Here is a 27,943-nt window from a genome sequence, read left to right on the forward strand (position 1 = left end):
GGTGTTGTATGGAAACCAATTTGACAATAAACTTCATATATTGAACAAAAAATTAAAAAAATAAAAAAGTAAAAACAAACAAACAAAGCAAAACAAAAACAAATACAAAAAAATATATATATAAGACGTTAACTTTTCTGTTTACACTCATTTTGTTCATTTCTGTCGTGCTCATTTAAGAAGTGGCCGTATATTTTAGCAGAATGATACCTGGGAAAATTTGGCTCCCATTAGAGTTTTCTTCTTCACTTTTATTTTCCTCCCTGAATCCAGGTTTAGACCTCCCTACAACTGCCATCTCTTGTGTAGCCTGTGGAGTTTGTGTCCAGCGTTTGTGTCCAGTGTTTGTAGAGGCTGTAATAAAGTGCAGGAGTGGGGTCATGAGGTGAAAATTGGGGTCCAAAGTAAGTGTGACCAGATCTTGAATCCTGGTTGGAATGACACATGTGTTACAGGAGACCCTGAACACATCAGTCCCTTGTATAAAGTTGCTCCAGGCTTCTTGGAATAAAGACAAGGCTCTCTGGTTCTCGACAGCTAGCTATGTCTGGAACCTCTTGTGGACACAAAGAGAACACACACGCTCACGCAGACATTCATGCATACACACGACACACATACGCATGCATGCGGACACTGGTTCACACACATGCGTATGCACGCCATACACACACGTGCACACATGCATGCTAGTGAGCACACGTATACATGTGCTAACACACACATATGCAGCCACACTCAGGATTGCCTGCAAGCGTGTGACTGTCTCCTCTGCCTGAACCATCTTGACCTGCCCCCACGACTCCCCCATCCCCTCCCCTGGCTGGTCCCCATGCATGCCTCACTTCCTCTAAATCCTCTCCTGACCCCTTGGATGAGACCACTTACCCTCCCCACCAGCCCAGCTCCCTGGTGCTGCCTGAAAGAGAAGTTACTACGCTGCTCTCCAACCGCTTGTTTACTAGTCCTTGGCTCCCAACTACAAGTTCACCCTGAGATAAATAGAGAATGAACCTGAAAGTGTGCCTCTCCCAGAAATTTACACAGTAATAGCTCTGATTGGCTGGTTTTGGAATGAAGCCTTTGGTGTGGTCGCCAGGGAGGAAGAGGAATTTTAAAAACAAGACTTGGGAGGGAGAGGGAGAACATTCCTGGCATCTCTGAAGTGTATCTATCAGAGGTTACTTCCATTTCTTACTCTTAAATCCCCAGTGCCAGAATATCCCATCATTATTCCTAGAAGAGCCCTACAGAATTTCAATCCCAGGTTCCCTGAGTGTTATTTCGAGTGTCTTCTAGTCATTCTGTAGAAAGCAGTCAATACATGTTGGTTGTTTATTCCTAATGTCTGGTTTCCGCATCTACAGTGTGTGTTTTTAAAGGGGAGGGACTGTGTCTCTTAAATCTCTTGTGTCCTCTTTGTCCCCTATGCACTAATACAGAATTGGCATATGTTAGGTGCTCAAAAAAAAAAAATTTTTTTTTTTTTTACTTATATAGAGAACTTGATCCAATTTACCTTTCTCTTGTGAACTATGCCCGTGGCCACCCAGGCATACCCAATATTCCTCTCATTCGTGAGCCCTGCTCCAAGCAGGATCAAGTTGAGTTACCATGAGTGAAGGAGATGAGCGGGCATGGGGAGGTGACAGGGACTGGCCAAACCTTGGAACCAAAGCACCAAAGCTGATCCCAGGGTGGTGCCAGACAGAAGGCAGCTGGGGCAAGAGGGGGAGCAGAGAGGAAGCTGGAGGGGCTGAAACCCTCATAGCACCTGGGTTGGGCCAGTGCTGACCTCAGGGGCCCAGGCTTAAAATCCAGGTTCTACTTGCAATACTTGGATGATGCCTCCAGGCCTCCTGGATAAAGTGTCACCTCCTCACCTCTTTCACCAGCATTCATAGTCAGGCCTCACCTCTTCATTTTCAGCAACTCCTCAGCCAGAAGCCCTGGGGTCCAGCACGGCCATGGCTCCCCAGGCCCAGAAGTGTTAGCAACTCCTCTTCATCACGCCTTCCTGAGTTGTTCTCTCTGCCTAGCAATGCCCACGCCCACACTCTCCTCCTGGAAAACGACTCTTTCTCTGAGGCCCTGACGAAGTGCGCTTTCCTTTTTGAAGCCTTGTCCAGCCCCCTCTGCCAGCTCCGCCTCTGTGCTACAATGGGGACCATCTCTCTTGCTACCTTGGCTCTCCTTACACTGTATCCCGAATGATCCATAAGACCCAAGTGATCATCCGCTAATCCATTCAAGACTTTGCCCTTCTTCGGCACCTTTGGTGTTTCAGTAGCTACTCTGGGCACTGGTGACCCAAAGTTGAACAGAACAGGCCCTCAAAGAGCACAGAGCAGTCTCAACACATAAACACATAGGTATGACATGATGGTCAGAGGGTGAAGGAATCAGGGCATATGCGGGCCATGGAGAGCCAGGAGAAGAATCTAAGGCCAGCATGTCCCTCCTCTGCTAAAACCCTTCCCACAGCTTCCCTTTGCACTTGAAGATAAACTGAAGCCCTCACTTTGCCTTTAAAGCCCCCATGACCCACGCCCTGCTGGTCTTGCTCCCGTTCCAACCCTCCCTTATTCTCCAGGTTCCAACGCCCCCGCCTCCCACTGCCGTTTGGACACACCAAGCCCCTTCTGTCTCAGAGCCCGCACACTTGCTATACCTCTGCCTCATCACACCGCTCCCCCCTTGCTCCTGTCCTTCAGTCTCGCTCAGATGGCACCTCCTCAAAAAGACAGAGGTGCTTCCCCTGACCACCTTCTCCAATGTTTTCGTCATTCAATACCTACCGCGCTCACCCTCTGTGATGTAAACTGCTCTTGTTTGTTTGTTTTCTTCTTTGATTATGTGCCTGGTTAGTGTTTTCCCCACTCGGTTATCAGTTCCAAGGAAGCTTGTGCTTGTTTGCCATCCTGTCCGAACTCCCAAAGAAAGAGTGGAATAAAAATGCGTGGACCGACACCGGGGTCAGATGGGCCAGGACGACCTTGAGTTCCATCACGTACGGCCCGCATGACCTTCAGCGAGGGATTTCATCCCTTCTAGTTCAGTGTCCTCATCTGTCAAATGGGTGAAAACGCTTGCCTTGCAGGGTGGGTCTGAGGGTGAAGACAGCCTGTCATTAAATGCCCCGGCCCCTGGTGCCACGGGGGCTGAGTGGTTACGCAAAGGAGGAAGAGAGCCAGCAGCCCACCGCTCTGAGCGCTGACGTCATGGGCTCCCCACTCTAGCCTGTGCCAGACCACAGATTGAGAAATGGAGAGGGATTCAGGCTCCAAGGAAGAGGGTCAGTCCCAACTGCAAACACTCAGCCGAGTCCCAGCCCTGTATTGCCGTTTGGACCAAGCCACCCCAGCCCATCCGCTCCACCGTAGCCTAAACAACACATCCAGTACCAGCTCGCCATCTCTCCCTCACTGCCCCTCCTTGCTCCTCACAGGTCAAAACTGGCAGACAACCAGAGCCACTGATCAACCGAATGACTGATTCACTGTGAAGTATCTGAAAGGAAAATCGTAAGACTTGAACTAAAACTACAACTGTGAGCAGCCCAAGGCATTGTCTGTCCATGGACAGCAGGGGAGAGCTGGGTTCTTCCTGGAGCTTCTGGCTGTTTCTAGGAGCTCTGGGGCAGATGGACTGTAGGAGAAGCTGTGGGCAACCTCGCAAGAACCCACCGAGTTACCCACACCCCTTGCGTTAAACACTGAATACTGGCACCTATTAAGACTCTGTACCATTTTTCTATTGCTGCCGTAACAAATTACCACAAACTTAGTGGCTTCAAACAACACAAATTTATTATTCTACAGTTCTGGAGGTCAGAGGTCTAAAATGGGTTTCACTGGACTAAAATTCAACTGTCAGCCGAGCTGTATTGCTCCTGGAAGCTCTAGGAGAGAATCCTTCCCTTGCCTTTTCTAGCTTCTGGAACCACTTGCATTCGCTGGCCGATAGCCCTGTCTGCTACATTTGAAATTCGATTAATAGCATAGCATCTTCCAGCCTCTGACTCTCACCCTCCTGCCTCATTCTTACGAGGACCCTTGTGGGAGTCTTCCCATCTCAAGATCCTTACCTTAATCACATTTGCAAAGTCACTTTTGCCTTGGAGGTAACATATTCACAGAGTCTGGGGATTAGGACGTGGACATCTTTAGGGGGGCATTATTCTGCCTATCAGCAGGATGCTGCCTTCAGCAGGATGAGCTTGGTTTGGGGGCACCAGCCTGGAACTCGGCCTCCTGCCTCGCTACCGACTCTGTTCAAAGTAGAACTCAGTGCAGGCCAATGGCTCACTTTCCTTGGCAAGTCGTACTGGTTGCTGGGGCTCAGCTGGGCCACAGAGGAACCAGCCAGGCCAGGCAGCAGCCTCAAGCCTGAAGGCTGAGCCCAGGCTTCTCTGGAAGAAGGTGAAGCGTGTGGCCTGTTCACCACCCTTGTACAGGTCCTCGATGTTCACATCCTGTGGGATGAAGCTACTGGTAAAGATGTCAGCCCCAGAGGCCTCCAGGGGGTGGTCAATAAGGGACTTTACGGAGAGGTTCTATACCCGGGGAACTGCCTTCTGTGGGTTCTGGAGGGCAGGGGTCTTGGTGCTAGGTGCAGAGGGAAGGAGAGGAATGTGTGGACCTGGCCAGGAATCCACAGATGGGTGCAGAAATGCCAGAGTATCCTGGAAGCCATGTCTGCAGGGTCCCCTAGAACAGGGTGTGGTTTCTCACCTCCAGCTGCAGGGAAGGCCCCTCTTCTGTCTCCACACAGGCCAGGCAGCGACTGCCTCCCTGGAGTCCCAGGAAGATGGGGACTTTGGTGCGGTCCAGGCCTCTGTTGGGAAGTATGCAGATCTTCTCTGGGAGGGAAGAGAGACGAGAGCCAGGAGATGAGAGGGATTCAGATTGCAAGCTCTCAGTGAGCTAAGCCCAGGCAGGAAGGAACCGGGTCAGGCCTGGCCCCTGCATGTGGGCTGCTAGGCGAGCCAGGACCCCTGCAGCGGCCACGACACCCTCCGAAACAGAGGTCCTCAGCTGTTCCCTGCGTCTTTTCACTGTTACCAGAGGCAGGAGGGAAGGGGAAAGCCTGTGGAAGGTGGAGCATGAGTGTGTCCGAGGGGGTGAAGCCCAGACGCTCACCTGCACAGCAGTCGTCCGCACTGGGATCTCCTACCAGGAGCTGGTCACCTCTTAAGTATAGAGCCTTCTGATCTGCATCCTTAATTCTGGAACAGGATGGCAGTGCTGATGGCCTGCTCCCTTCAGGCACCACCAAACCCCAAAGTCCTTGCCCCTCCACACTCTGAAAGTACCACACTGAGCATTTAGGGGTTTTCTCTCTTCCACACATGAGAAGTGGGTGTACAACTCCACCCAAGAACAGGTGAAACCAGGTCAGCCTTAAGGCCAGGGAAGGTCTTCTGGGGCTCACGATTCTCAGAGGCTCCCTTTACCAGGCTTGGGCTCTCTCGGGGCCCTGGGGGCACTGAGGAAAGCCAGTACCTTCTCACTGAGGGGTAGACAGAGTTTTCCCGATTATGCCGGCCCTTTTGCATGCCCGTCCTGAGAAATCTCCTAATGAGGCTCAGATATCTCTGGGATGTAGTAAGCCTTATCCCAGATTATCTGAGCCTGCCCCAATTTTACATAAATGTTTATTCTGTTCAGTGAAGGGATCCATTGAGTATATAATAAAGTGTGGCTTGCTTTTCCAATATCTTAAGGGCTTTCTTATAGAACAAAATCCAGGAATCGGGAAAAAAAATCCAACGTGACAGAAGGTGAGCCAACATGCCCCCCCCCTCCCCGTTCCACGCGAGGTATGCCCTGGGGTGGGCCCACATTCTAGGTGCCAGACTTAGGAGGTCAGCAAAGAGCTCGAACAGGGTGTGATTACAGGCATTTTGGGTTGGCAGAGTTTCCACTGATGGGCCTGGGAGGGTAAATACGTGCTGGGGAGCAGGGAGGAAACCACAATGAGTGTGTGCAACATCAAAGTCACACAGGTTATTAGCCTGGTCGCTTGGCTGGTTTCAAAATGTCTGTCAGCCACTCTCAGGACCCGGGGAGCCCTCCCTACCTCCTCTGGGCCAATGCCATCGCCTCCAGGAGATTTTTCTCTCTCAATAACAGCTAATTATAATACCCTTAGCTAATGACTGTATGTGTTTAAAGTAGGTTCACTTGTCCAATAAAAATAAAGATCTCAAAAGAGCCTAGGCTTGCCAACCAGCATTCTGTCTCCAACCTGGATGACCAGGACTTGTCTGTAACTCATCTGCAAGCCACATTCTATTTGGAGACCAGAACCCAAGTTAGATACCCCAAAGTGCTGATATCTGTTTTGTCATTTGGGTGCTTTACACACAGGTGTTTTGCCTTCCCAGCCACATGGCAACTTCCTAGAGGTCCTGACAGGCCCCCTCACGTCCAGGACAGGGCAGACCCATGCAGGAGCTGCAGCAATGCAACCCAGAAGTCAGTTCTGCTTTTGGCTCGTTCCTCAAAGGACTGGAGGTAGTTTCCAATGAGAAATCACAGGCAATAAAGTGTAAGCTATAAGTAAAGTCTCAGCTGTCAAATGAGGTAACAGTGAGAGTTGGCAGTGCATGCTGGGAGCAAAGGCCACAGAGACCGACATGTGAAGATGCTGTCTCTGAGATTCAAAATTGTCCCTGAGCTTCTGGAGAGAGGAGGTTGGAGTGGCACAGAGAGTGTGGGTCCCGGCTCTGTGATACATGAGGTCATTGATCTAGCCTCTTTGAGCTTTGGTTTCCAAATCTGACCGGACTTAGGCGCGTTCCCCTTGTAGGTTACTCAGGATGGAGGCAAGGCATCTTGGATGCTCAGGGAAGAGGGCTATTGTTAGCATGCTTATGATTAAACTTAATTAGGGGGCACTTGAGAGTTCTCAGGTGAGAAGGAGCCGCATCCCTCCCCTGGGCCTTCCTGCCCTCTTCCCACGTCATCTCCAGACCTCCAGTTGGAAAGGATGGACTCCCAGGAGACTTACGTGTAGTATCTTGCCATGGGCAGGGAGCACATTCCTGCAATCCTGGGTGACTGGTCCTTGCTGAGGGGGAAGAAAAGACAGGCTGTCAGAAAAGGAGGGTATTATAAGGGTGGGACTGGGGGCACAGACCCCCTCAGGGGCCCCGAATCACTGAATCACAAAGCAGAAAGATCTCACTAAGCTGCTTATCTATAATTGGCCTGATGGAATCCACCAAGGTCTCCCCAGCCCAGCAAGCCCCAGGCATCTCTGCTTCACCCTGCTTTGGGGTCATCTGCCAGGGGTGTGAGCCAGTGACATGTGACTGGTGCTAGCTTGGGGGAACTGAAGAACAGGTTCCCCGAAGAGTTTGGCCAAGACTACTTCCTGGGGCTGAGACTAGGGTGGGGTGTGCTCCAGCCTCACAGTTTGAGGATGAGCTGAGCTCAAATCCTGTCTCACTGCCCAGCCTAGCCGTAGAGTCACCGCACCTCTCCCGGAGCTGCGGGAATAGCAGCGCTCCCAGGAGCCATCTCCAGCCTGCTGCTGGAGGGTGCAGGGTCTCCCTGCAGAGTTAGAAAGCCTCATTCAAGGAATTAGAATGTTTTCCCAAGATTGTGAAAGAGAGACCATCCAAACTCCCCCATGATGCTCCAGATGGAAAATAGGACAGGCCCTGAGATATAGAGACTTGTGTTCTTGAGGATGAGTGATCTAAACTGAAGCCAGTGTCCCCTTATTAATCCCACACCACAGTTTCACAACAGCTCTGCTCCTTCCGGTTGGATTATCCTGCCCTAGAGCTTGACCCTAAAATGGCCACCTTTAGAAAGACCATTCCAGAACCTAGCATGGAAAAAAACCCAGAGCCATTCAGGGCACGAGGGTGGTAGTCATTAGAAAATAGCCTGGAAAAGTAAATGCAAGGGTAGCTGGGGCTGGGGTGCACCCAGTAGATCTGATTCTCACAGGGTAAGAAAACAAAATAGAAGAAGAAAGAGAAGATAGCAGAAAATAAGAGGGGACAGGGGAAAAGGGGCAGGCAGAAAGGAGCAGGGCTCAGAGAGAGAGAGAGAGAGAGAGAGAGAGAGAGAGAGAGAATGACACTGAAGGACATTTGGGGAAGTGGGTGAGGAGGAACAGGTTGATGATGACAGCAGGGCTTCTAGTCATGCCAGCAGCTCCGAGCTCCAGGACCCAGTGTTAGTACTGGATTTGCCATGCGGTCACCTTGGACAAGTCATTTCCCACGTCCTAGGCTTGGCAGCGGGCATTTAAGTGTTGATAAGAATAACGAATAACAGGGCATCTCTAGGATTCTGGATGGATATTGGTGACGTGAATCAAAGTCTTAAACTATTCTACATACTCTGTAATTTCATTTGTTGCCCTTTCTCTAAGGGAAAGTAATGGATTGCCCAAATGTTTAATTATGTTCACTACATCATTTCGGACAATAGCAAGAAGTTGGATATAAGCTAAACGTCCAATAACATGTCATTGGTTTAAAAATTATGGCAGGGCGCCTGGGTGACTCAGTCGGTTAAACATCTGATTTCGGCTCAGGTCATGATCTCACAGTTCGTGAGTTTGGGCCCTGCCTCAGCCTCTGTGCTGATGGCTCAGAACCTGGAGCTACTTCAGATGCTGTCTTCCTCTCTCTCTCTGCCCCTCCCCCACTTGCACTCTGTGTCTCTCTCTCTCTCAAAAATAAATAAACATTAAAAATTTTTTAATTAAAAAATAAAAATGATGGCAAGTTAAGTAAATAAGAAACATGTACATTAAACAGGCACACTAAAGATGATATTGTGGAAGAACATTTTATGACATGAAATGTTCAAAATACGTTAAGTGGAAAATTCAGGTTATGAAGAATGTGTACATTACTATTCCATCTAAAGCCACACACACGGAAAGACACACACAGGAACAAAGACCATGTTGTTCTCTTTGGCTGACAGGGTTATGAGTGATATTTTCTTCAGCTCTCTTAACATTCTCCCCATATGAACATGATTCTCCTTTGTAGTGTAAAGTAAGTTTTAATTGTTTTCAATAATTAAAATCAGCTAAAGTCATTGGCTCCCAAGCACACCTGCCCACCAGTCACCTGGGGGACTCTGGATAAGTACTATTCCCTGTGCTGAAGGTTCTGATTCGCCAGGGCTTGAAGTGACTCCATGATCAGCCAGGCTTGGGAACTGGTATACCATCTCGGTTTTTCTCCCTCTCCAATGAACATGTAAATCACCTGACGATTCTGGTTCCCTAGATCTGGGGTAGAAACTGAGACCGTGCATTTCAAACATGCAACCAAGTGAAATTAACACCGCTCGTCCCTGGCCACACTTTTGAGTAGCAGAGGGCTAGACAGATGATCCCCCAGCCCCGATACGCCATTAGCAGCGTGGCCTCAATGCAAGCACACTTGGTGCTGTGCTCTCTCTCATCCAAACTACTGGGGCTTCTTTGGTTGTAGCAGCAAAAATATGGGCAGCCTAGTAGCTATGCCAAGGCCTGGCCAGGGCCGATCAAATGGAGGGCTCCGTGTGAGGATGATGACTCCCACTCTTGGTCAGTGTCGGTGCAAGAGACGGGCAGAAATTCAGGGCTTGTCCAGTCCAGCCGGATCCCCTGGGGTCCCAGAAGCCTCCTGTCCCAACCCCAAATTCCAGTGTTTCCCCCAAAGACTCTCCTATCAGGCACCCCCTGCCTGGGTCTGGCTAGACTGTGATGAAGTAAACAGGAGTGAGAAGCTGGCTTCTAGCCCATCAGAGAGCGTGGGGTCCTGAGGCTGAGTCTGTCACGGTCCCTCCCAATGCACCACACACTCCATTCCCTAAGATTTCCCTTCCCTGTTGTCCCCAAGTGACCTTTCACCGGACTTTGGCCTATAGTCCTCCCTGGACACCATCTCTGGCTGTCTCAGAATTCATCAATCCACCCGTCCTGAGTCAAAAACCACTACCAAGTAGCATTAGGCATTTCTCTATCACACCCTCTTCTCATTCTCCTACACATGTTCTGTGTGAACGATGTTCTCTCCAAGACCACTATTAACCCCTGTGGAGTCAAATCAAGACTCTTTTGATTCCTCTAATATTTGGCTACTGCCTCCTTGGAACTCTTGACATTGATTGACTCCCTTTGCACTCCATTTTCCCCTTCTCAGGTCCATGTAGATTCTCTCTTCCATTTGGGGGCATCCCTCAGGCTGGAAGGAAGTCACACATCTAAGTCTTAAGCACTTCTATCACATGCCCCACAGAGTTGCAATTCATACACTTCCACAGCTGCACTGATCATCTTGGTCTGATGCCTCCCAAGCCCAGACTGAACACCCTACTGTATCTCCAGCAGACTCTAGGACACCCCCCTTTGGACATCCTGCCATCACACCCAACAAATAGACCTGAAGCCAAATCTATCTTCTCCTCCTCCCAGCCCATTCATCTCCCCACTTTTCCTTACTCTGTATCTGATTTACCAATAAGTTCTGACAAATTATTCTTTAAAATGTAACTTTGTCAAAAAAAATAAATAAAAATTAAAAAAGTAATAATAAAATGTAACTTTGTCTTCTTCATAGCCATTAGACCTGTGCCTGTATTCCTGGTTTTTCTCCCTTCAATCCAGCCCAACCTATGTGAGGTACCCGGACCTACATTCTAAGTACTGCTTTCACAATATCCCTGCTCAGCCCTGGAGTCTACAATGGCTGCCCATTTCATCACCATCTGGCCCTGATTCACTTGTATGAGTGTATCTCACTTCTCTGTGGACACTAAACCACCCCTCCAGGCACATGACCTCTTCCTTATCTTCCCAGAGGGCATGCTCAAAGTTGTCTTTGGTTTCCCTGCCTCAAAAGCTATCCCTCCTCCTTGCCATCCATTCAGATCTTTTGGCATTAGAGCCACTGGACATGGTATCATTTATCTATAGGTTGAGTCTCTAGCTCTGCTAAATTAATTATCAGGTCAGAGTAACAGCTCAGGCATACAAGGTTGTGACACTTAACCTCCAATTCTCAGTGTCAGCATCTATAAAATTAGAGTCTGTGGTTATTAAAGATTCTTTCCAGCTCAAACTACCTGTGATCCCATGACTCAAAGTTTAATGAATCTTTCCTTTACTATTGCAACCCTACTCTGAACTCCTATTAAATCTCACCGTATTGTGTATTGTTCTATATATAGACATTCATTTCCATAAAAGTTAACAATATCTTGATCCATGAAATGTGGCTTGTAGCTCCCTCCAACCACCCTGACACACATGTATGCTTATAAGCAGGACATAGAAACACACACAGAAGGTTTCAACGGCAAGGTTGGGTTCTGGACCTAGCTCTGCTACCAATTCATATTGCCACCCTTTGGGGCAAAAGTCCCTTTTTGTCCCTGGGCCTCCAACTTGTTATCATTAGGATGAGAGGCTAGGTAAGGCCAGTATTGCTCAAAACTAAATTTCACAATGAAATTTTACACAGAAACCTGATGAAAGTAAAATGGATAAAGGGGACCTTCTTTTGCTGAGTCAGAGAATGATGGCGACTCCAGAACCCTGCTAACACTGTCCTTGACCACAGAATCAGGCACCAGGACATATCCAAAGAACTCCAAGCCTCACCACATACTGTGGAATACCACCGGCTTAGCTGATTTCTTCTGAAATTACTTTCTAAAATCTATGGTTCTAAATATTTAAACATCTTGACTTGGCTTAAACTATACCTTCTCTCAAATTTTTTCTATGTGCTTTCAGGCTTATTCAGCATCCTACTACATTCCGTGGAGGAGATACCTTGTTATCTAGAGAACTTGTCAGGAGGAGTTAAGGGAGGGGGCATATCAGAGATATTAACAGAAAGGAGAAGGAAAGTGAGAAAGAGAGATAGAATACTGCCTATCAACCACTGACCTTCAATCCTGGGTGCCTGAAAGGTCCGAATGATTTCTCCCGGGCATTTGCCCTGAGTTTATACTGTCGGGTCAGGGTGGGTCAAGCCTGCAGCAACCTTTATAATTGGTTCCAGGATGGGGAAGAAGAGCCTAAGGATTTCACAATGTCTTTAGCACAGTATGGATAATAAGAAGGTGGGGGCATTAATGAGTGTTTGTTGAAGGGGGAGAGAGTCACCCATAAAGCCCTGGCAGAAGCCAGGCACTGGGCCCCTGCTCATAGCTACTGTCATTGACACTGTTATTGGTGCTTTCAGTCGCCATATAAACAGACTTGGGGTCAGATGTCTTCATGTCACCTTCCCTTTGGTGCCCCATGGGGCTCCGTCCTAGACTTAGAGGGATAGAAAAGGCAAGAGTGAATGGGTCTGAGGGGCCCAAAGACAGAGTGACCTCTAGTGTTTTAAGCCAGGCTGTGGCCAGTGAGGCAACGTGAGAGAAGGGACTGATGGCATTGCAAAGATGGCCCTGTTTGGAAAGAGGGGAGGGAAGTCTCTGCTTTTCAACAGGTCCTATTAGCTAGTATTAGGCTGATGAGACAGAGCATCTGAGGAAACCTACCTATAGAGGACATTGACCTTAGACCCATCCTGGGACTGGGCAGCCACCATGTGCCCTGGACTACTAGGACACATGGCACAGTGGGAACAGGGCAGGGGTAAAGAATACTCAAGCATCTAATTGATATTACTTAACTCAGTCCGTCTATCCACCCATTTGTCCATCCAACCATCCACCCAGCCATCCATTCATCTACTTACAAGGGGTAGAGAAGCTTGGCATAGCATTCTCTGGAGACCATATGCCTTATTGTAATACTCGCTATTATGTCATTTGCACAGTTCCACAAAGGGCTTGGTAAGGAGGTAGGAGAGGCCAACCCACATGCAGATGTCTGAAGAGGGAGAGACAAGAAAAGATGGGCAGGGAAGGGACCCAATTTGTGTTTCCTAAGGCTGACAGTCATTCTTCACCCCTCTCCCAGTCTCTTCTCTCTCCGTGGAAAGGCCCAAAGCATGGGGTATTATGCCAGGCAATCAATGAGCATTTACTGAGCATTTACACTGCTGTGTGACAAAGATGTGCAATACATAGTCCCTGTTGTTAGGCAGCTTCACAGTCTAGCTGGGGAGCTAAGTCATAAACACTTAAAAAGATCATTAAGGAGACCAGACTCTCTAATCTGCAGAACAAGGGCATATTGGAAACAATAGATGCAGAGAATCTCCTCGAGTAAAAAAATTCCTAGAATTCTTTTTATGACTTAGACATGGCAAATAGGTTCCCTCTAAATGGAGAGACCTGTGCTATGGCATCCCTGAGACATAGTTAATCAGGCTTTGCTTCAACACCTCCACAACCTCTTAAAGAAACCCTAACAATATGTGTGATCTTTGCGGTTAAAATTTTGGGGTCACACATAATTTCTATCAATCGGTCCTGCTTGTACCTCCTGGAATTACACAGGACAAGTTTATTTTTCTAGTAGGCAGAGCTCTGAGTGCTTGAATGGAGCTCTCTGTGTATTGCTTCTCCAGGATAAAGACCCTCAGCTTCCTAGCCTCTGCCCTTGTGACTTGCTCTTGGGACACTCTCTACTATTCAGGACCCACTCAGTCCTCAATGCCTACAACCGACACAAACTCCATGTGATGTGGGCATTATACCTCTGTAAATACAAGTCAAGCAGGGTGCTTATACTGAAATTGAAGAAATCTAAAACCACTGTATCTTTTTCATATAAACAGTCGTGATGCCAGGGTCCCCCAGCCCAAACACTTCTAAGGTAGCATTTTACGTTCCTTCCTTTTCTGTTGACTCACGTCAGCTCATCCTTGCTAACGCCATTTTGAATTCTATCATCCTACAGATGATGAAGCAATCACTGCAGGCTGGAGAAAGCTTCCAGAGTGAGGCAGAATTTCAGCTGCTTCTTGAAGGGTGGGCCCATTTAGATGGGTGGAGAAGAGAGAAGAAATATTCCAGGGTGGAGGAATAGTTTCCACTGTCTGTACTCACGGGTTTCCAATTTTTTGTCAAACATTATATGAGGTGCTTGGAAACAAACTGATACAGCCTTGACCTTGAGGTCACTTCAGGGGCCACAGACCGCAAATCAATTCTTACAACGAGGGGAAGTTAACATAGCAATGTGGCACAGTCAGAGCAGATGACCAGACGCCTCAATTCAGCAAAGGCTTCTCGGAGGAGAAGACAAGGTGAGAGTATGGCTGGGTCTGTGAGCAAAGACAGAGGGTGAACTAGGTCTGCAGAAGCAAGCCTGGTGCCCAGAGCCCATGTTCTCGGCACTCCTGAGAGGCCTCTGGAGGCACTTGTGCTGTCTGTTACCCGAGACCTTCAGCTACATCAGGGTCTCAGCCGCTCCACGGAGACAGAGGCTTCCGGCCTGGCCACCTCCTTACTAGTGCCTCAGCAGAATCTGAACCCGCCAGGCTGGTCTGACTGGTGAGGTGCAGGCAGAATCCCTGGGACTCAGATTTGAGCCTCTCCTCTGGCTTCTGTTTTCATCTCCCAGAGTTTAGGTAGGGACGCTGGAGTCACAGTCCCTGGCATGTAGAAGTAGAGGTGTGAAGGTAATCAAGGAGGAGCTAAACCTTGCAGGAACAGAGACTATTCAGCATATTTAGCATGATCAGTTTTTATGTAGAATGTTGGGGAAATTAAAGGGCCGATGTTGATTTTGAGAAGGAAAATGAAAATACTGGAGAAAATTACAAGCATAATAAAAGAAATGTGTTTATTTCTCTTTCCTGTGCATTAGTTATCTATTGCTGTGTAACTAGTGACCCTGAAACTTAGCAACTGAAAGCAACAAACACGTATTTTCTCGCACAGTTTCTGGGGGTTTGGGAATCTAGACCAGCTTAGCCAGGTGGTTCTGCTTCAGAGTCTCTCCTGAGGTGGCAGTCAAGCTGTCCCCAGGGTCGCCTCATCTGAAGACCTGACTGGGGCTGGGGGAGCTGCTTCCAAATGCACTCATGTGGCAGTTGGTAAGAGGCTTCATTTTTCAACACATGGGTTTCTCTACAGAGCTGCTTATGCCATGGCAGCTAACCTCCCCCCAGAGCAAGTGAACAAAGAAACAGAGAGAGAAAACAAGATAAAATCTACAGAGTCTTTTATAACCAAATCTCAGAAATGGCATAGTATTATTTCTGCCATGTTCTGTTGGTCACAGAGACAACGTGGGTACAATGTGGGAGGGGACACACACAGTGTGAGATGGGGTCATCGGCAGCTGTGTTAATTCATAGGGCTGCCACAACCAATCCCCACAAAGTTGGTGGTTTAAAGCAACAAAAATTTGTTCTCTCACAGTTCAGGAGACTAGAGAGCCATACTCCTTCTGAAGGGTTTGGAAAGAATTCTTCTTTGCCTCTTCCTCACTTCTGGTGATTGCCTCAGTCATGGCATTTCTTGCCTTACTGCTGCATGAGGGCAATCTCAGCCTCCATCTTCACATGGCCTTCTTCCTGGGTCTCCTCTGGGTCTTTGTTTGTCCTTTCCTCTTCTTGCAAGGATACCAGCCATGTTGGATTTAGAGCCTGCCGCCCCCCTCCCCCAATACAACATGACCTCTTGACTAATTGCATCTGCAAAGAACCCATCTCCAAATAAGGTCATGGTCTAACGTTCCCAGAAGGACACGGATCCGGGGGGAACACTATTCAACCAGCACAGGTCCCTTTGGAGGCTGAAACCCACACCTTGAAATCTCAGGGAGTTGTGACCACTCCAGGTCCAGGATGGTTCTTTCTGTAAATTCCTTCTCCAGGAGATTCCAACCACACTAACTAACCCATCATATTTTTCTTGGCAGCTCTGTTGAGGTCTGTTTTCTCATTCTCACTACTGATGCTCAGAGCAGCAGGTCTTAATTCAACATGAATTTTACTCAAGGAAGTGGATGCGGAGGACCATCAGAAATACTGTCTGCTCTGTTTTCCTCAAGGTTAACTTACTTATTACACAAGGAATCCATCTTCATTGTAGAACAATTAGAAAATGCAAATAAATAAAAGAACAAAAAGAAAAACCACCTGTGATACCACCACTCCGACGTTGCTAAAATCGAAGGAAACTCTTACAGACTTTTTTCTATGCAGAAATATATAGATAGGCATTTTTTTAAATTAAAATGAAATTATAGGATATGCGACTTTGTAATTTGCTCTCCTTACTTAATATGTCGTGAGAATCTTTCCATGTGAGTGGACACCAGCATCTTGGATTTTAATGGTATCTCGGGTCTCAGAATGTATGACATGCCTGCCTGGCCATTCTTCAGTCTTCTGAGCTGGAGCCACTTCCTCACACACCACCACCCTCTCCTGCCACGGCTAGAGCACAAGGATAGGATGGAAAAAATAGCATACAATGGCAGCTGAGTTAAAGGGAAGAGGGAAGGGGCTGGGCCTTGTGCCCCTAACTCTGTGACCTCCCTCTCCTGCACAGTGGTGCACAAAAGGACCTCATGTGGGCAGCTAGTGGCCCTAATAGGCTCAACTGGGATGGGCTGCCCTGTGGGCTCAGGGGTACTGGCTGAGTTACCATAAAGCATGAAGGATTTCTACCACTCCCTGCACCCTGACCCGTAAGGAACCTTTTTATGTGACCCCCAGTTCATCTCATATGGTTTTTGCAAGGTGCCACGAGAGCAGCAGCACCCAACAGGGAAAGAAACTGTGGCCTAAGCCCCGAATCGCGAAAGAATTTACCCAAACTGGGAACCAAAAGGGAGAGTGGCCAAATGCCCAGCCAGAGGTGGGGTCCCTGAGAGCAGAGGGGGTGGCTGCCATCAGTGTCCTCTTCCACCTTCACCCCTGCCTGAGCTGGCTCTGCCCAGGGAGTTCTGGGGGCACATTGCCCTAGTCACACTGCTGGAAGTAGAAGTCCGTGATGGGGCTGTCCCAGCTGGCATCCTCTGAGAGTTGGGTGAGTCTGAGAGGCTGGTCTGCTTCCGGCACAGTGCAGAGGAACCAGCCTGGGTAGGCAGCTGACTCAAAGCTGGAGGTGAGCCCTGTGTCTCGCCGGTAGAAAGTGAAGCTCTTGGATTCCTTGGCACCGAGGTAGAGCTCCATGATATTTACTGGCTGTGAGCAGAAGGGCATGGCAGGTGAGGGGAAAGGAGTGGGGGAGGCAGGAGAGCTGGGCCGGGAGCACGGAGAGGCAGGGCTGCAATCAACAGAACCCCACAAGGGAGGGGAGCTTGGGCCCCAGGACACCCAGCTCAGTGGCTTCAGCATCTGCTGGCTTTGTGAGATCAGAGAGCAAGGATGTCCCAACAGGACTCACCTCTAGTTTCAGAGTCGGTTCCTGCCCCGTCCCACATGACAGGCACTGGCTCCCTCCCTGGACACCCAGGATGACTGGAGAGAGCTTGGCATCCAGAGACCGATTGGGGACAACACTAATCTCCTCGCCTAGAGAAAGGAAGTCAGATGCAGAGGCCTTGACTGCCCTTCCCTCCCTCTCCCTGCATCATGGACTTTGGAGAGCAGGAAGTGTGTGAGACCTCCTGTCCCCAGACTGAGAAGAAGGGAAGCCTGTTAGCAGCTGTCACCTAGGGAAGGGTGGTCTCCCGTCCGTTGGCCCAGTGACATCAAGGGACATAAGCACATTGTACCACCTCCCACCCCATGCCCACCCCCTGGTCCAGGCTCAAATTTTCAAGTCTTCTCTAGTCCCCAGGAAGATTTGACCACTTCCTTTAACGCCGCTTGACCCTCTGGCCTCTTTTTGGAAACTCGATTGGATAAGCCTCTCATCAGGGTTATTTGGACTGTTCTACCACCTGTGAGATTCCTGAGACCAGAAGAGGGTCTCATTCTTCTCTGTACCATCCCCCACCACTCATACAAACACATGCACACATGCACTCACGTATACATACATGCGAGCATGCACACGTGCACGCACACGCACACAGCCTATACAAGTGTCCCAAGTGGCCAGGTATGTGCTGTTCTAGAGAGAAGACCTACCACAGTGTACGGGGCAGAAGGAGTAAGCCCACCAGCCACCTGGGTCCCACCACTCTGAGTGACCAGGAATCCCCAAAGAGCAGAGGGGACCCAGGGTAAAGGGGCAGAAAACCACTCCCACGTGGGAATAAAGGCCTAGGGAGCCTGTTTTAGATCTCTCCTCAGCACTGGATCCCAGGAAAATAAATGTTTGGTCTAAGTCCACCTCTGAGGGAAGGACAAAGCATTCATCTTAGAAATATTCCCCATCTCTGCATAGAGGCCTCAGGTGGCGTTGGGGCATGTGTCCTCACTTTGCTGGAAGATACTGTAGTTTATTTGTCCTTGTTCAGGGTCTGCTTTTATGATGCCCCATCCACTGTGTCAGGCCTGGGGTCTGTAGGTCTGTGCCAGTTTGCATGGCTGTTCCAAGCCCTCTTCAGGCCCTGTCCCTTCAGAGTGTCTAGGGGAGTGGTGTCGTGTTTTGCCACCAACCTTGGATGATGTTCCCTGCATGCAGCCTTCCAGCTAGAAGCTGGTTATCATGCAGATAAAGCACCTTCAATTCTGCATCCTTCATCCTGAAACATCAGGACAGGAGGACACTTAGTTAGGGGAGGAGGGGGTGCTCCGGCTTGCTGGGCTCTACAGAGCCCCACTGTCTCCCTCTCCTCCCGCTGTGCCAGGAGCAACAGCCCAACCTTCTTCCCAGCCCTGCTGGGCTCATACCCTACCAATGGGACAACAACGGGACTCCAACAACAATGGGACTGCCCCTGAGTCTTGGATTTGCTCCTCCACCCCATTCAATCTTTGCTACACCAGCCAATCTCCTCCATGGGTGATGTTGGAAAAGAAACTGGACTGTGAGTCAGAGTCCCGGGTGCTTGTCTGGCTTGCCACCATTACTTCCAGATCACAACAGACAAGTCACTTGACCACTCTGGGCCTGAGGCTCCCCACTGCTAAATGAAGACAATGGGTTAGATAACGCCCAGGCCTTTCCCAGATGAAAATCTGATTCTTCAGTCATTATTGAAGACATCAAGGCACATTTACTTCCACTTATTAATTGTGGGATATCTTTAAATTTGAAATGAAAGAATTTCATTTTTGAAATGAAAGAATTTACTTTTCATCTCTGATCTCAGTTGATTTTCCAACATCCTATGAGGTGAAAAGATACATCCCAAAGTGGGTTTCCTCAGATATTATGTGGAAACAAGCACGCTGCGTGCAAACTGGTTCAATGGTAGCTAAACATAAACAAATCTGTACTTCAGAGTTGCTAACATGCGGAATTATGCCATGGTTCTCTTATACGGAGACGCAGAAAGCAATATTTCCCAGATTTCTTGATCATGGGGCACCACTGTATCAAGCAGCTCATAAGATTGGGGTTCCACTGAACACACCTTGCGAAAAGCTATAGTAGACTCTCGGTTCAGAGAGAGCAGGGACCGTTTTTGCTCATTAGTGCAAAGTCCAGAACACGGCAGACTGCCTGGCTCAGTACATGCCAGGAGACAGACTGACTAGTTTTGCCCCAAAGGGCAGCAAGGATGTAGCAGAGCAGAGCCGCTGGATGGACATTAATATCCACCCCAGTGGGTGGTAACAGCTCCAAGCTGGGTCTCCCGACTTCCATCCTCATTATGGACACATGAAGCTGCAGCTCGACACAGAGTGATTCACTTGCTCCCCTCCTCATCAGGGAACCCCCATGAGGTGGCCAGTCTCAGCCTGATGAAGGCTGGAAAAACTTTCTGTAGGACAGTGAGGGGCTGTTCATAACTGCCCAGCTGCCCACCCACCTGCACTCTGAGCAGCCACAGCCCCTCCCTACGCAGAAAGGATGGACAACAGGTCTACCTGGAGCTTAACTTCTCCCCAGAGGACACAGCCGATCAGAGGCTCAGATACTCACCGAAAGCACAGCGCCCCACTCAGGACCATCTTGAGTTTCACAGTGTGCAGACTCTCCTGTTTTGAAATGACACAAAATCTTAGGTGGAAATAGAGGTTGAGCTGGCAGGGGCCTGGGTAGCAAGCAGCGTTCTGACCCACCCCCTCAGCATGGGAATATCCCCCCCCAGAGCAGGGGATTCCAGGTCTGGGGTCAGGAGAGAGCCTCAGCCCTGCTGGGGAGAATGAAGCCCAGCTCCCCAAAGGACACCTCAGAATGCTCCTTTCTCCTGGCAGAGCCCGCGGTATCTGCTTACTCCTCCGAGGTGCCACAGCCCTTTTAATAATGCACTAGGGAGGAGTCCCTGAAACTGCCACAAGCTGAGGAGGAGCGGGGTTTCCCAGGTATTTCACACCACCCGAAGCCTCCAGAAACACCTGCTCTTCCTTACCTCTCCCAGGGAAGGAAGGTTCTGGAGATAATCTTCTTTTAGCAATTCTGAGGAACTTCCCTGAAGCTTTCCAGCGCTTCCCAGCACTCAGCTCCTGGACTTCAAGTGCTTCCAGACCCAAAGACTACAGTGCAGATAGCCCCCCCAGGCAAGCAGATTTTAGAACAAACCCTCCTTCCTCCCCCTTCCTTCCTTCCTTCCTTCCTTCCTTCCTTCCTTCCCTCCTCCCTTCCTGACTTTGCCAAGCCTATGGAAAATGCTGGAGGTGGGGTTTTCCTGTGTAGGCAATGTTTAGTCTACATGTTCACTGTAGAAAAACCTGAAAATCCAGATCAGGGAAAAAAAAAGTGAATACTTGTGTTCTGTGAGTGTGCCACCAGAAAGCCAATGAAAACAGTTTTCCTCTGCATACATACACGCGTAACTGTCAACAGTGTTTCACAGAAACCTACACTAGATTCAACTTGCTTTTTGCATATAGCAAATAGCAGAATATCTTTCCATACCAAATATGAATGATGCAACATTGAATAGCTGAATACATTTCATTATATAGATGCAGCATCATTTATTTATAGCAATGAATTATTATTAGTTTATTATTATTTGCTTGAAAATCATGTTGTGACAAATTTTTTGCATCAACATCTTTGCTCATGCGTTTGATTATTTCCTCAGAAAGTAAAATCTAGCTCATGCCATCTGTGATTGATCTTTCTCCAGTACCTAACTGGCAAAATAAAATGTGATTGGATAACAATTCATGCAGTTTCAACACCTCCATACGTTCTCTGTGATGGATCTGAATTAAAGGTAGAGGGCAGTGCATAATAACAATTTAATTATATCTTGAGTGCCATTGATAGCAATTTATTGTTCAGGTATAAATGTTAAAGAAATTGCATTCCAGCTTATAGATTAAAAAACCCTTACAGCGTTCAGGAATAAATAAAATATCAAGTTATTCTAATGTGAAAAACACCTGCCAAAACATTTTAAAATCATTAAACGGACCAAATGGAAACGACACTGAAATAATTGCAAAAAAAGAACAAAACCAGAAGGAAACTCCAGAAGGTGTTGTCCTATCAGCAAAATGGGTTTAAGCAGACAGGCTTTCATTTGTAAAGCGATTATAGAGAAGTACATATTGTTTCACCCAAAAAAGTAAAACACCAACCTCCCTGGGCTCTGATCCTCTAACCCCAGTGAATTGCACCCACGTGCCCACAGGACACGTGTGTGGGGCTTCAAAAGCTCTGTCCTCATTCTGACTAACATGAAATGATGCCAATGCGTGGCTGTCCCCCTCCAGATGGGGCGACTTGCTGAGGGTGCAGGGGGATGTTTCTGCCAGCTGTGTTTGCTTCGCAATGTGTTTCATGGTGATGGGTACAGGACAAATGGATGGAGAGGTGAATGAAGGAGCTAAGATGGTGAAAATATAAATAAATAAATAAATAAATAAATAAATAAATAAACAAACAAAACGAGCCCTCGTTAAGAAAGTTAAGTTCTTGGGGCACCTGGATGGGTCAGTTGGTTAAATGTCTGACTTCGGCTCAGGTCACCATCTCTGGATTCGTGAGTTCCAGCTCCGTGGCAGGCTCTGTGCTGACAGCTCGGAGACTGGAGCCTGCTTCAAATTCTGTGTCTCCCTCTGTCTCTTCCCCTCCCCTGCTCATACTCTGTCTCTATCTCTCAAAAATGAATAAACGCTAAAAAAATTTAGAAAAAAAATGTTAAGTTCTTCAATCTTGAAAAAAGACAAAATGGTGACCACATGTGCTTCCAATGTTGCATTGGAACATCATGGAACAGGCTCCACCAGTGATGACTCGATTCTCTAGGAAACGGATGCCTTGGCTTGACTTATGATGGTGGAGTAGATACCAGATTCTGCGAAGTTAGATGTGAACTAAGGAGAGAGAGATAAATTGCAAATCATTTCTGCCTGATAAAAAATACAGCATCCAAAGGGTGCAGTTTTATTGCCTTGCAATTCATTAAGCAGGGTTTTGCTTTTGTTTTTCTTAATCTAAGTCAGCCAACCCATCCCACCATTTCTTTCCTGACTGATCATACCTTTTGAATCAGTTTCATCGTCCTGCTGGTTCCTTCATTTATTAACAATGGTAAATCTTTGGCACATGCCCACTTTGTGTTTGTACGAGAGTTATATTTTGGACTTGTTGAAAACTAAACTGGTAATACTTAAGACAATGTTATTTCGCCCCAAGTCACACATCACGTGTGGTGGTTTTAAAATCTGTCCACAAATTCTTTAACACTCTACCATTTAAGAGGTGGAGCTTAATTTTCCTTCAAGTGTGGGCTGGACTTAGTCGCTTGCTTCCAAAGAATCTACTACCTGGTAGAAGTGACGTTGCGTCACATCTGAAGCTAGATCACAAAAGGTATTGTAGCTTCTTCCTGATCTTTCTTGGCTCTCACCCCTGGGGGGAGCCAGCTGCCAGGTGAGGAGGACACTCCGGCAGCCTGTGGAGAGGCCCACGTGGTGGAGAACTGAGGCCTCCTGACAACAGCTATGTGTGAGCAATCTTAGAAACAGGCCCCACATCTTCATTCCAGCCTTCGGATGAGGCAGCCCTGATGACATCTTGACTGCAACTTCATGAGGAGCCCTGAGCCAGACCAAGATAATGCCACTCTTCTGATTCCGGATTCTGAGAACCTCTGTGGAATAATGCTTGCTGTTCGAAGCCGCTGCTAAGGTTTGGAATACTTTGTTACACGGCAATAGGTAACGAATACACTTTGCCATCACTATGGGGCATTTCTGCTCCTGTTCTCTTTTCATTCTCCTCAGTCTTCAGTGGGTGTCTTCCCTTCTTAGGAAATATCTCAAGTCTTCATGGACTTTATATGGCCATGGAGGTTGCCCCAGAAGCTGTCCCAGTCTGCAGAGGGGTAATGCTTCCCCATGGTGATTCTCACCACCTTTGTGAGATTGGCAGTGCCCCGGAGTGGGGTATGGTTCCCGCTCTTGCTGTGGAGATGAGGAATCAAACAGCACAAGGGACACACCTGTATCAGTGTGTAAGCACACATTCACAAGCAGTTTAGTAAAACAGTAATTTTTTATTAGGAAGATACATTTCACAATAATTTAAAATGACCAGTATCGATTTGGTGTTCACTATGTCCCTAGAATTATGTGTAGTGGGTTTTTTTTCTATTTCATGAGAACTTTCCCATTTTATGCTCATAACTGCCCTGTGTTGAAAATGCTATTATTATCTCTGTTTCATGGATGTGGAAACCAAGTACATAAAGGTTAATTATGTTGCCTGATACGAAACCAATAATTAGTATTGGTCAGAACCAAATCCAGGAAAGCTAAATCTAAAGCTGTTGACCACAGGATACAACACGGCAGTCAGAGGGAGCCTTCCTCAGTCGGCCTCAGATCATGTAACTCTTCTGGTCCCTGAGTCTCTGAGAGTAAGAGGCAAGTCTCTGCCATGCTCCCAGGCCCCACAAAACCAGGCTGTCATTAACTCTTGACCACGTTCTTTGATCACACCATGCAGTAACTCAAGCCCATGGACCTCTTGCTCTTTCTTGAACCAGCCAGGCACAGTCCTGCCTCAGGGCCTTTCCACCGGCTATTGTCTCTGCCTGGGAACTTCAAGATATGAGCGTGGCTCACTCCCTTACATCCTTAAAGCCTTTGCTAAAATATCACCTTCTCCGTGAGACCAATACTCATCATCCTATTCTTTCCTTTCCTGCTATCACACTCCCCTTACCATGCTCTATTTCTTTCCAGTGCTCATCATCTGTTAATAATTGTATAATTCAGCATGTGTTATGGGTATTATTTATCAGCTCCCCCACCGAACCCTGCTGGAAGATAAGCTCATACAAGGGAGCTATTTCCTGTCTATTCTGTTCATTAGTGTATTCCAAGCACTTTATGGGCCTGGTATACAGTATGCCTTAAAAAAAATTTTTTTTTTTTTAACATTTACTCATTTTTGAGAGACAGAGGGAGACAGAGCATGAACAGGGGAGAGGCAGACAGAGAGGGAGACACAGAATCCGAAGCAGGCTCCAGGCTCTGAGCGGTCAGCACAGAGCCTGACACAGGGCTTGAACCCACGAACTGTGAGATCATGACCTGAGCTGAAGTCAGACGCTTAACCAACTGAGTCACCCAGGTGCCCCACACAGTATACCTTTAATGAATAATATTGCACTAACACTGAACAAGTTGTATGCTGTTTCACATTGAAAAGGCCAGACAACTGTCTCACATTTTGTTCGCAATTATGATCTTTTTATTTCTCAGAGACCTTTGATGCTTCTGGGTCCTCATTCTCTTAATACAGCAGTTAAGACCATGGTAGACATACTTGGGCCAGTGGGCTAACATGGGCCCTCTGTTTGTTTCCTAAACAAAGCTTTATTGGAACACAGCCACGCTCATTTGTTAACAGTCTGTGGATCCTTCTACACCACAATGGCAGAGTTGAGTATGTGTGACAGAAACCGCATAGGGTGCAAAACGTAAGATATTTACTGTGTGGCCCTTGATAGGAAAATGTTTGCCAAACTCTGGTCAAGACCATCTTGATTCCAGTCCTAAATCTGTCACTTATTACCATATGTCTTTGGCCAAGTTGTTTAATATTTCTGGGGTTTGGAGTTCTCATCTGCAAAATGGGGATAAAAAATAGTACTGGCTCAGGGGTGGTTGTTAAGATGAAAGGAGTTAATGTTTGTGCAGTGTTTACAGCAGTGCCCGGCACAGGCAGGTGCTTAAATGTCAGCTGTATCATCCTCCTCATCATCAGCCACGTGGCCTGGGGGAATTTGCCTCTTCTCTCTGATTCCATGATTCATCTCACCTCATTTGCATTTTTTTGTAAAGAAAAGAGGAACAAACCACCTCACCGGGTTGTCATGAGGATGGATGAAACAGAGGCTGCAAAGAGCAAGGTCAGCACTTAGCACAAACCCACAGACACCTCCTTCCTACCCACCCACCCACCCACCCCTGTTTCCCACCTCTCCAGCACCCCTCCCCAGGTATGTAAAGAAAACCCTGAGAACGTGGCAGAGGCCATGTTTGCATTGACCTAAATGTGAGGCTAGTTCAAGACTAAACACTTCCTTGCCCTTGTGCAAATGCATCTTACTTGACCCAGAGAGGGAGAAGGCCCCACCTGAGCACATGCAAATCCCTTACAGGAAAGGTTAACATTTGCTGCACATTCACTGGGTCAAGCATTATCTCGAAAGCAATGTAGGCATTGTGCCATCGGGCCTGTGAAGTGAGTGCAATTTTTATTCCCATTGAACTGTTAAGACAAAGTCAGGCATGGAGAGATTAAGTAACTAAAGCCAAGGTCACAAACTAGTAAGAGATGGACCTGGTGTTAGTACTCTGGCAATTCAATTTCATACTAACTCATCCCCATTCCCCACTGTGAACAAATAAACCATGTAATGCTTATAGATTCAAGCAATCAAGGAATGGAGGGCAGAGCTGGAGGCCAGAGGGGCTCCCTTCCAGGAGTCTTTTGCAGAAAGGACCAAGGGGTTTCTTGAGAAGAACAGAGGCTTCAAAAAAGTCAGAAGAAACCAATAGAGTCGGTCCAGAGACAAAGGGCTCCCACCAAGACAGAGTGTGGTACACATCAGGACAGAGGGAATTCTTCATTCCCTAGAGTGACTTTTCGTGGCTTAGAACAACCACGAAGGCCCTACCTGGCATAGGGGAGATGATGGTGATACATAGACACACAGCCTCCAGGGAGCTGTGAACAGAAGGTTACCTCCTACCACAGCCCAGGACCCCTACCCCAACTACAGCCACATCCTGTGGTCGCTGTGGGGAGCAACAGAAGGGAAGGTGCTACTTGGCTCACAGCATATTTGAGTTAACACTGGAAACCCTGTGAAATCACAGGGAAGTTTGTGGGTCATGTCACTGCAGCCAGAACGTGCTGAGCCAGAACGTGTTGCTTTGTTGTTTTTGCTTAGTCTCCTGGCATCTTCCAGGGTGGAGGGTCTAGGGAAGGGCCAGTTCTACAAGCTGGAACCGGGGAGTGTGTAGACAACGATGGGGTGAGACTCGTGTGTGTCACACCTATGGGCAGTTTCTCCTGACTGAGTCACCAAGGACAGAAGAGCCATTGGCAACCTCCTCACCTCAGATCATGGTGAGACCCTCCAAAGCAGGTCCAGGTGCTTTGTTCATCTGTACTTCTGAGGCCTCCAAGAGTCTGAGGACTCACCTCCCACAGATTGTGTGGTTTGGCCATTGCTGGACCTCTGTCCACAGAACAGCTAGGACTTGAACCAGATTCTGTAGCTGAAAATTGGAAATAAGCCAATTGTGGAAAGGAAAACCCAACAGGTCAGGAAGAGTACCGGTCTGGCCCCATCTTTGCTTTCTGGGCCATAGCCTCCTCCTCTCCAGCCAAAGCACAGGCTCTGGGTGCAAGGCTATGACCCCACAGAGAGGCCACTCTTGGCCAGACTGGATTGGACAGTCTTTCCTCCGCAGGGTTTGTTTTTTTGTTTTTTGTCTCCTTCCACAGAGGACCTGGACTAGTGAGCATCCATAGCAGAATTAGACAAGGCCAGGCCAACTGCCTTGGGGCTGCCCCAGAGGAGGCCTCAAGCCTTCCTTGGCTCTGACTGTGACACTTAGCACTGATGGAGTAGAATCACCTCCTTTCACAAATGCCTCAAGAACCAGGGACTACTTCTTTTTTTAATATCTATATGCTGCTGTGGCCGAGGTCAAAGAGGTTGTTGCCTGTTTTCTCCTCTAGGATTTTGATGGTCTCCTGTCTCACATTATACACTGTATGTTAGCTAACTCGACGATAAATTATTTTTTAAAAAAGGAGAACTCTGGGGTGCCTGGGTGGCTCCGTTGGTTAAGCGGCTGACTTCGGCTCAAGTCGTGATCTCGCAGTCCGTGAGTTTGAGCCCCACGTCGGGCTCTGTGCTGACAGCTCGAAGCCTGGAGCCTGCTTGTTTCTGTGTCTCCCTCTCTCTCTGCCCCTCCCCCGTTCATGCTCTGTCTCTCTCTGCCTTTCAAAAATGAATAAATGTTAAAAAAATTTAAAAAAAAAGAACTCTGTGTAGCTACATGTGTAAATAAAAACAAAACGATAGGCAGAAAAAATATATAACAGTTATTATATAAGTGTTTACATATTTGTCTTTTCTAATTTATTATTATTATTATTATTATTATCATTATATCTAACTGTGGTAAAATACACTTAACAAATTTATCATCTTGACCATTTTTAAGTTTACAGCCATGTATGGATCTTTTACATCTTTTGTTAAATCTCTCCTAAGTATTTTATTATAAATGGAATTGCTTTTTTATTTCATTTTCTAACAGCTTGCTGTCAACATATAAAAAAATACAGTTAGTTCAAGGATAATAAAAATAAACATAGTAATATTTTGCAATCATCAGAGTAATGACTGATTCAGGCAAAAATCATCAACAAGAGTTAAAACCTTTAAGCAAATGTTTGATAAGCACAAGATGTACATTGCCTTAAACAATCTCCTCACAGACTACCTATCAATTACAAAAGGAAAATTGGTGGGGCACCTGGGTGGCGCCCAGGGTGGGGCGCCT

The 27,943-nt window shown here is 47.6% G+C and overlaps 2 protein-coding genes across 3 annotated transcripts; both read right to left on the reverse strand.

Annotated features, from left to right (window-relative positions):
• Positions 1–1,624: 1,624 nt before the first annotated feature.
• On the reverse strand, positions 1,625–17,361 carry IL1F10 (interleukin 1 family member 10). Of its 2 annotated transcripts, XM_049652124.1 has the most exons (5): positions 17,277–17,361; positions 7,015–7,074; positions 5,142–5,227; positions 4,734–4,861; positions 1,625–4,474 (listed from the first exon to the last, which is right to left on the reverse strand). In XM_049652124.1, exons 2-5 carry the CDS (start codon positions 7,044–7,046, stop codon positions 4,262–4,264), a joined length of 459 nt encoding a protein of 152 aa, XP_049508081.1. In that variant the 5' UTR covers positions 7,047–7,074; positions 17,277–17,361; the 3' UTR covers positions 1,625–4,261. The 2 variants fall into 2 exon arrangements, with proteins under 2 accessions (XP_049508081.1, XP_049508080.1); XM_049652123.1 differs by lacking the exons at positions 7,015–7,074; positions 17,277–17,361 and having other exon boundaries at positions 5,142–6,998.
• LOC125937432 (interleukin-36 receptor antagonist protein) lies at positions 15,430–27,408 on the reverse strand. The gene is made up of 6 exons (XM_049652125.1): positions 26,482–27,408; positions 20,302–23,349; positions 19,872–19,927; positions 18,440–18,525; positions 17,277–17,404; positions 15,430–17,074 (listed from the first exon to the last, which is right to left on the reverse strand). Exons 3-6 carry the CDS (start codon positions 19,898–19,900, stop codon positions 16,850–16,852), a joined length of 468 nt encoding a protein of 155 aa, XP_049508082.1. The 5' UTR covers positions 19,901–19,927; positions 20,302–23,349; positions 26,482–27,408; the 3' UTR covers positions 15,430–16,849.
• Positions 27,409–27,943: the final 535 nt, after the last annotated feature.

The sequence above is a fragment of the Panthera uncia genome (genome assembly GCF_023721935.1).
Source record: "Panthera uncia isolate 11264 chromosome A3 unlocalized genomic scaffold, Puncia_PCG_1.0 HiC_scaffold_12, whole genome shotgun sequence".
Taxonomy (NCBI): domain Eukaryota; kingdom Metazoa; phylum Chordata; class Mammalia; order Carnivora; family Felidae; genus Panthera; species Panthera uncia.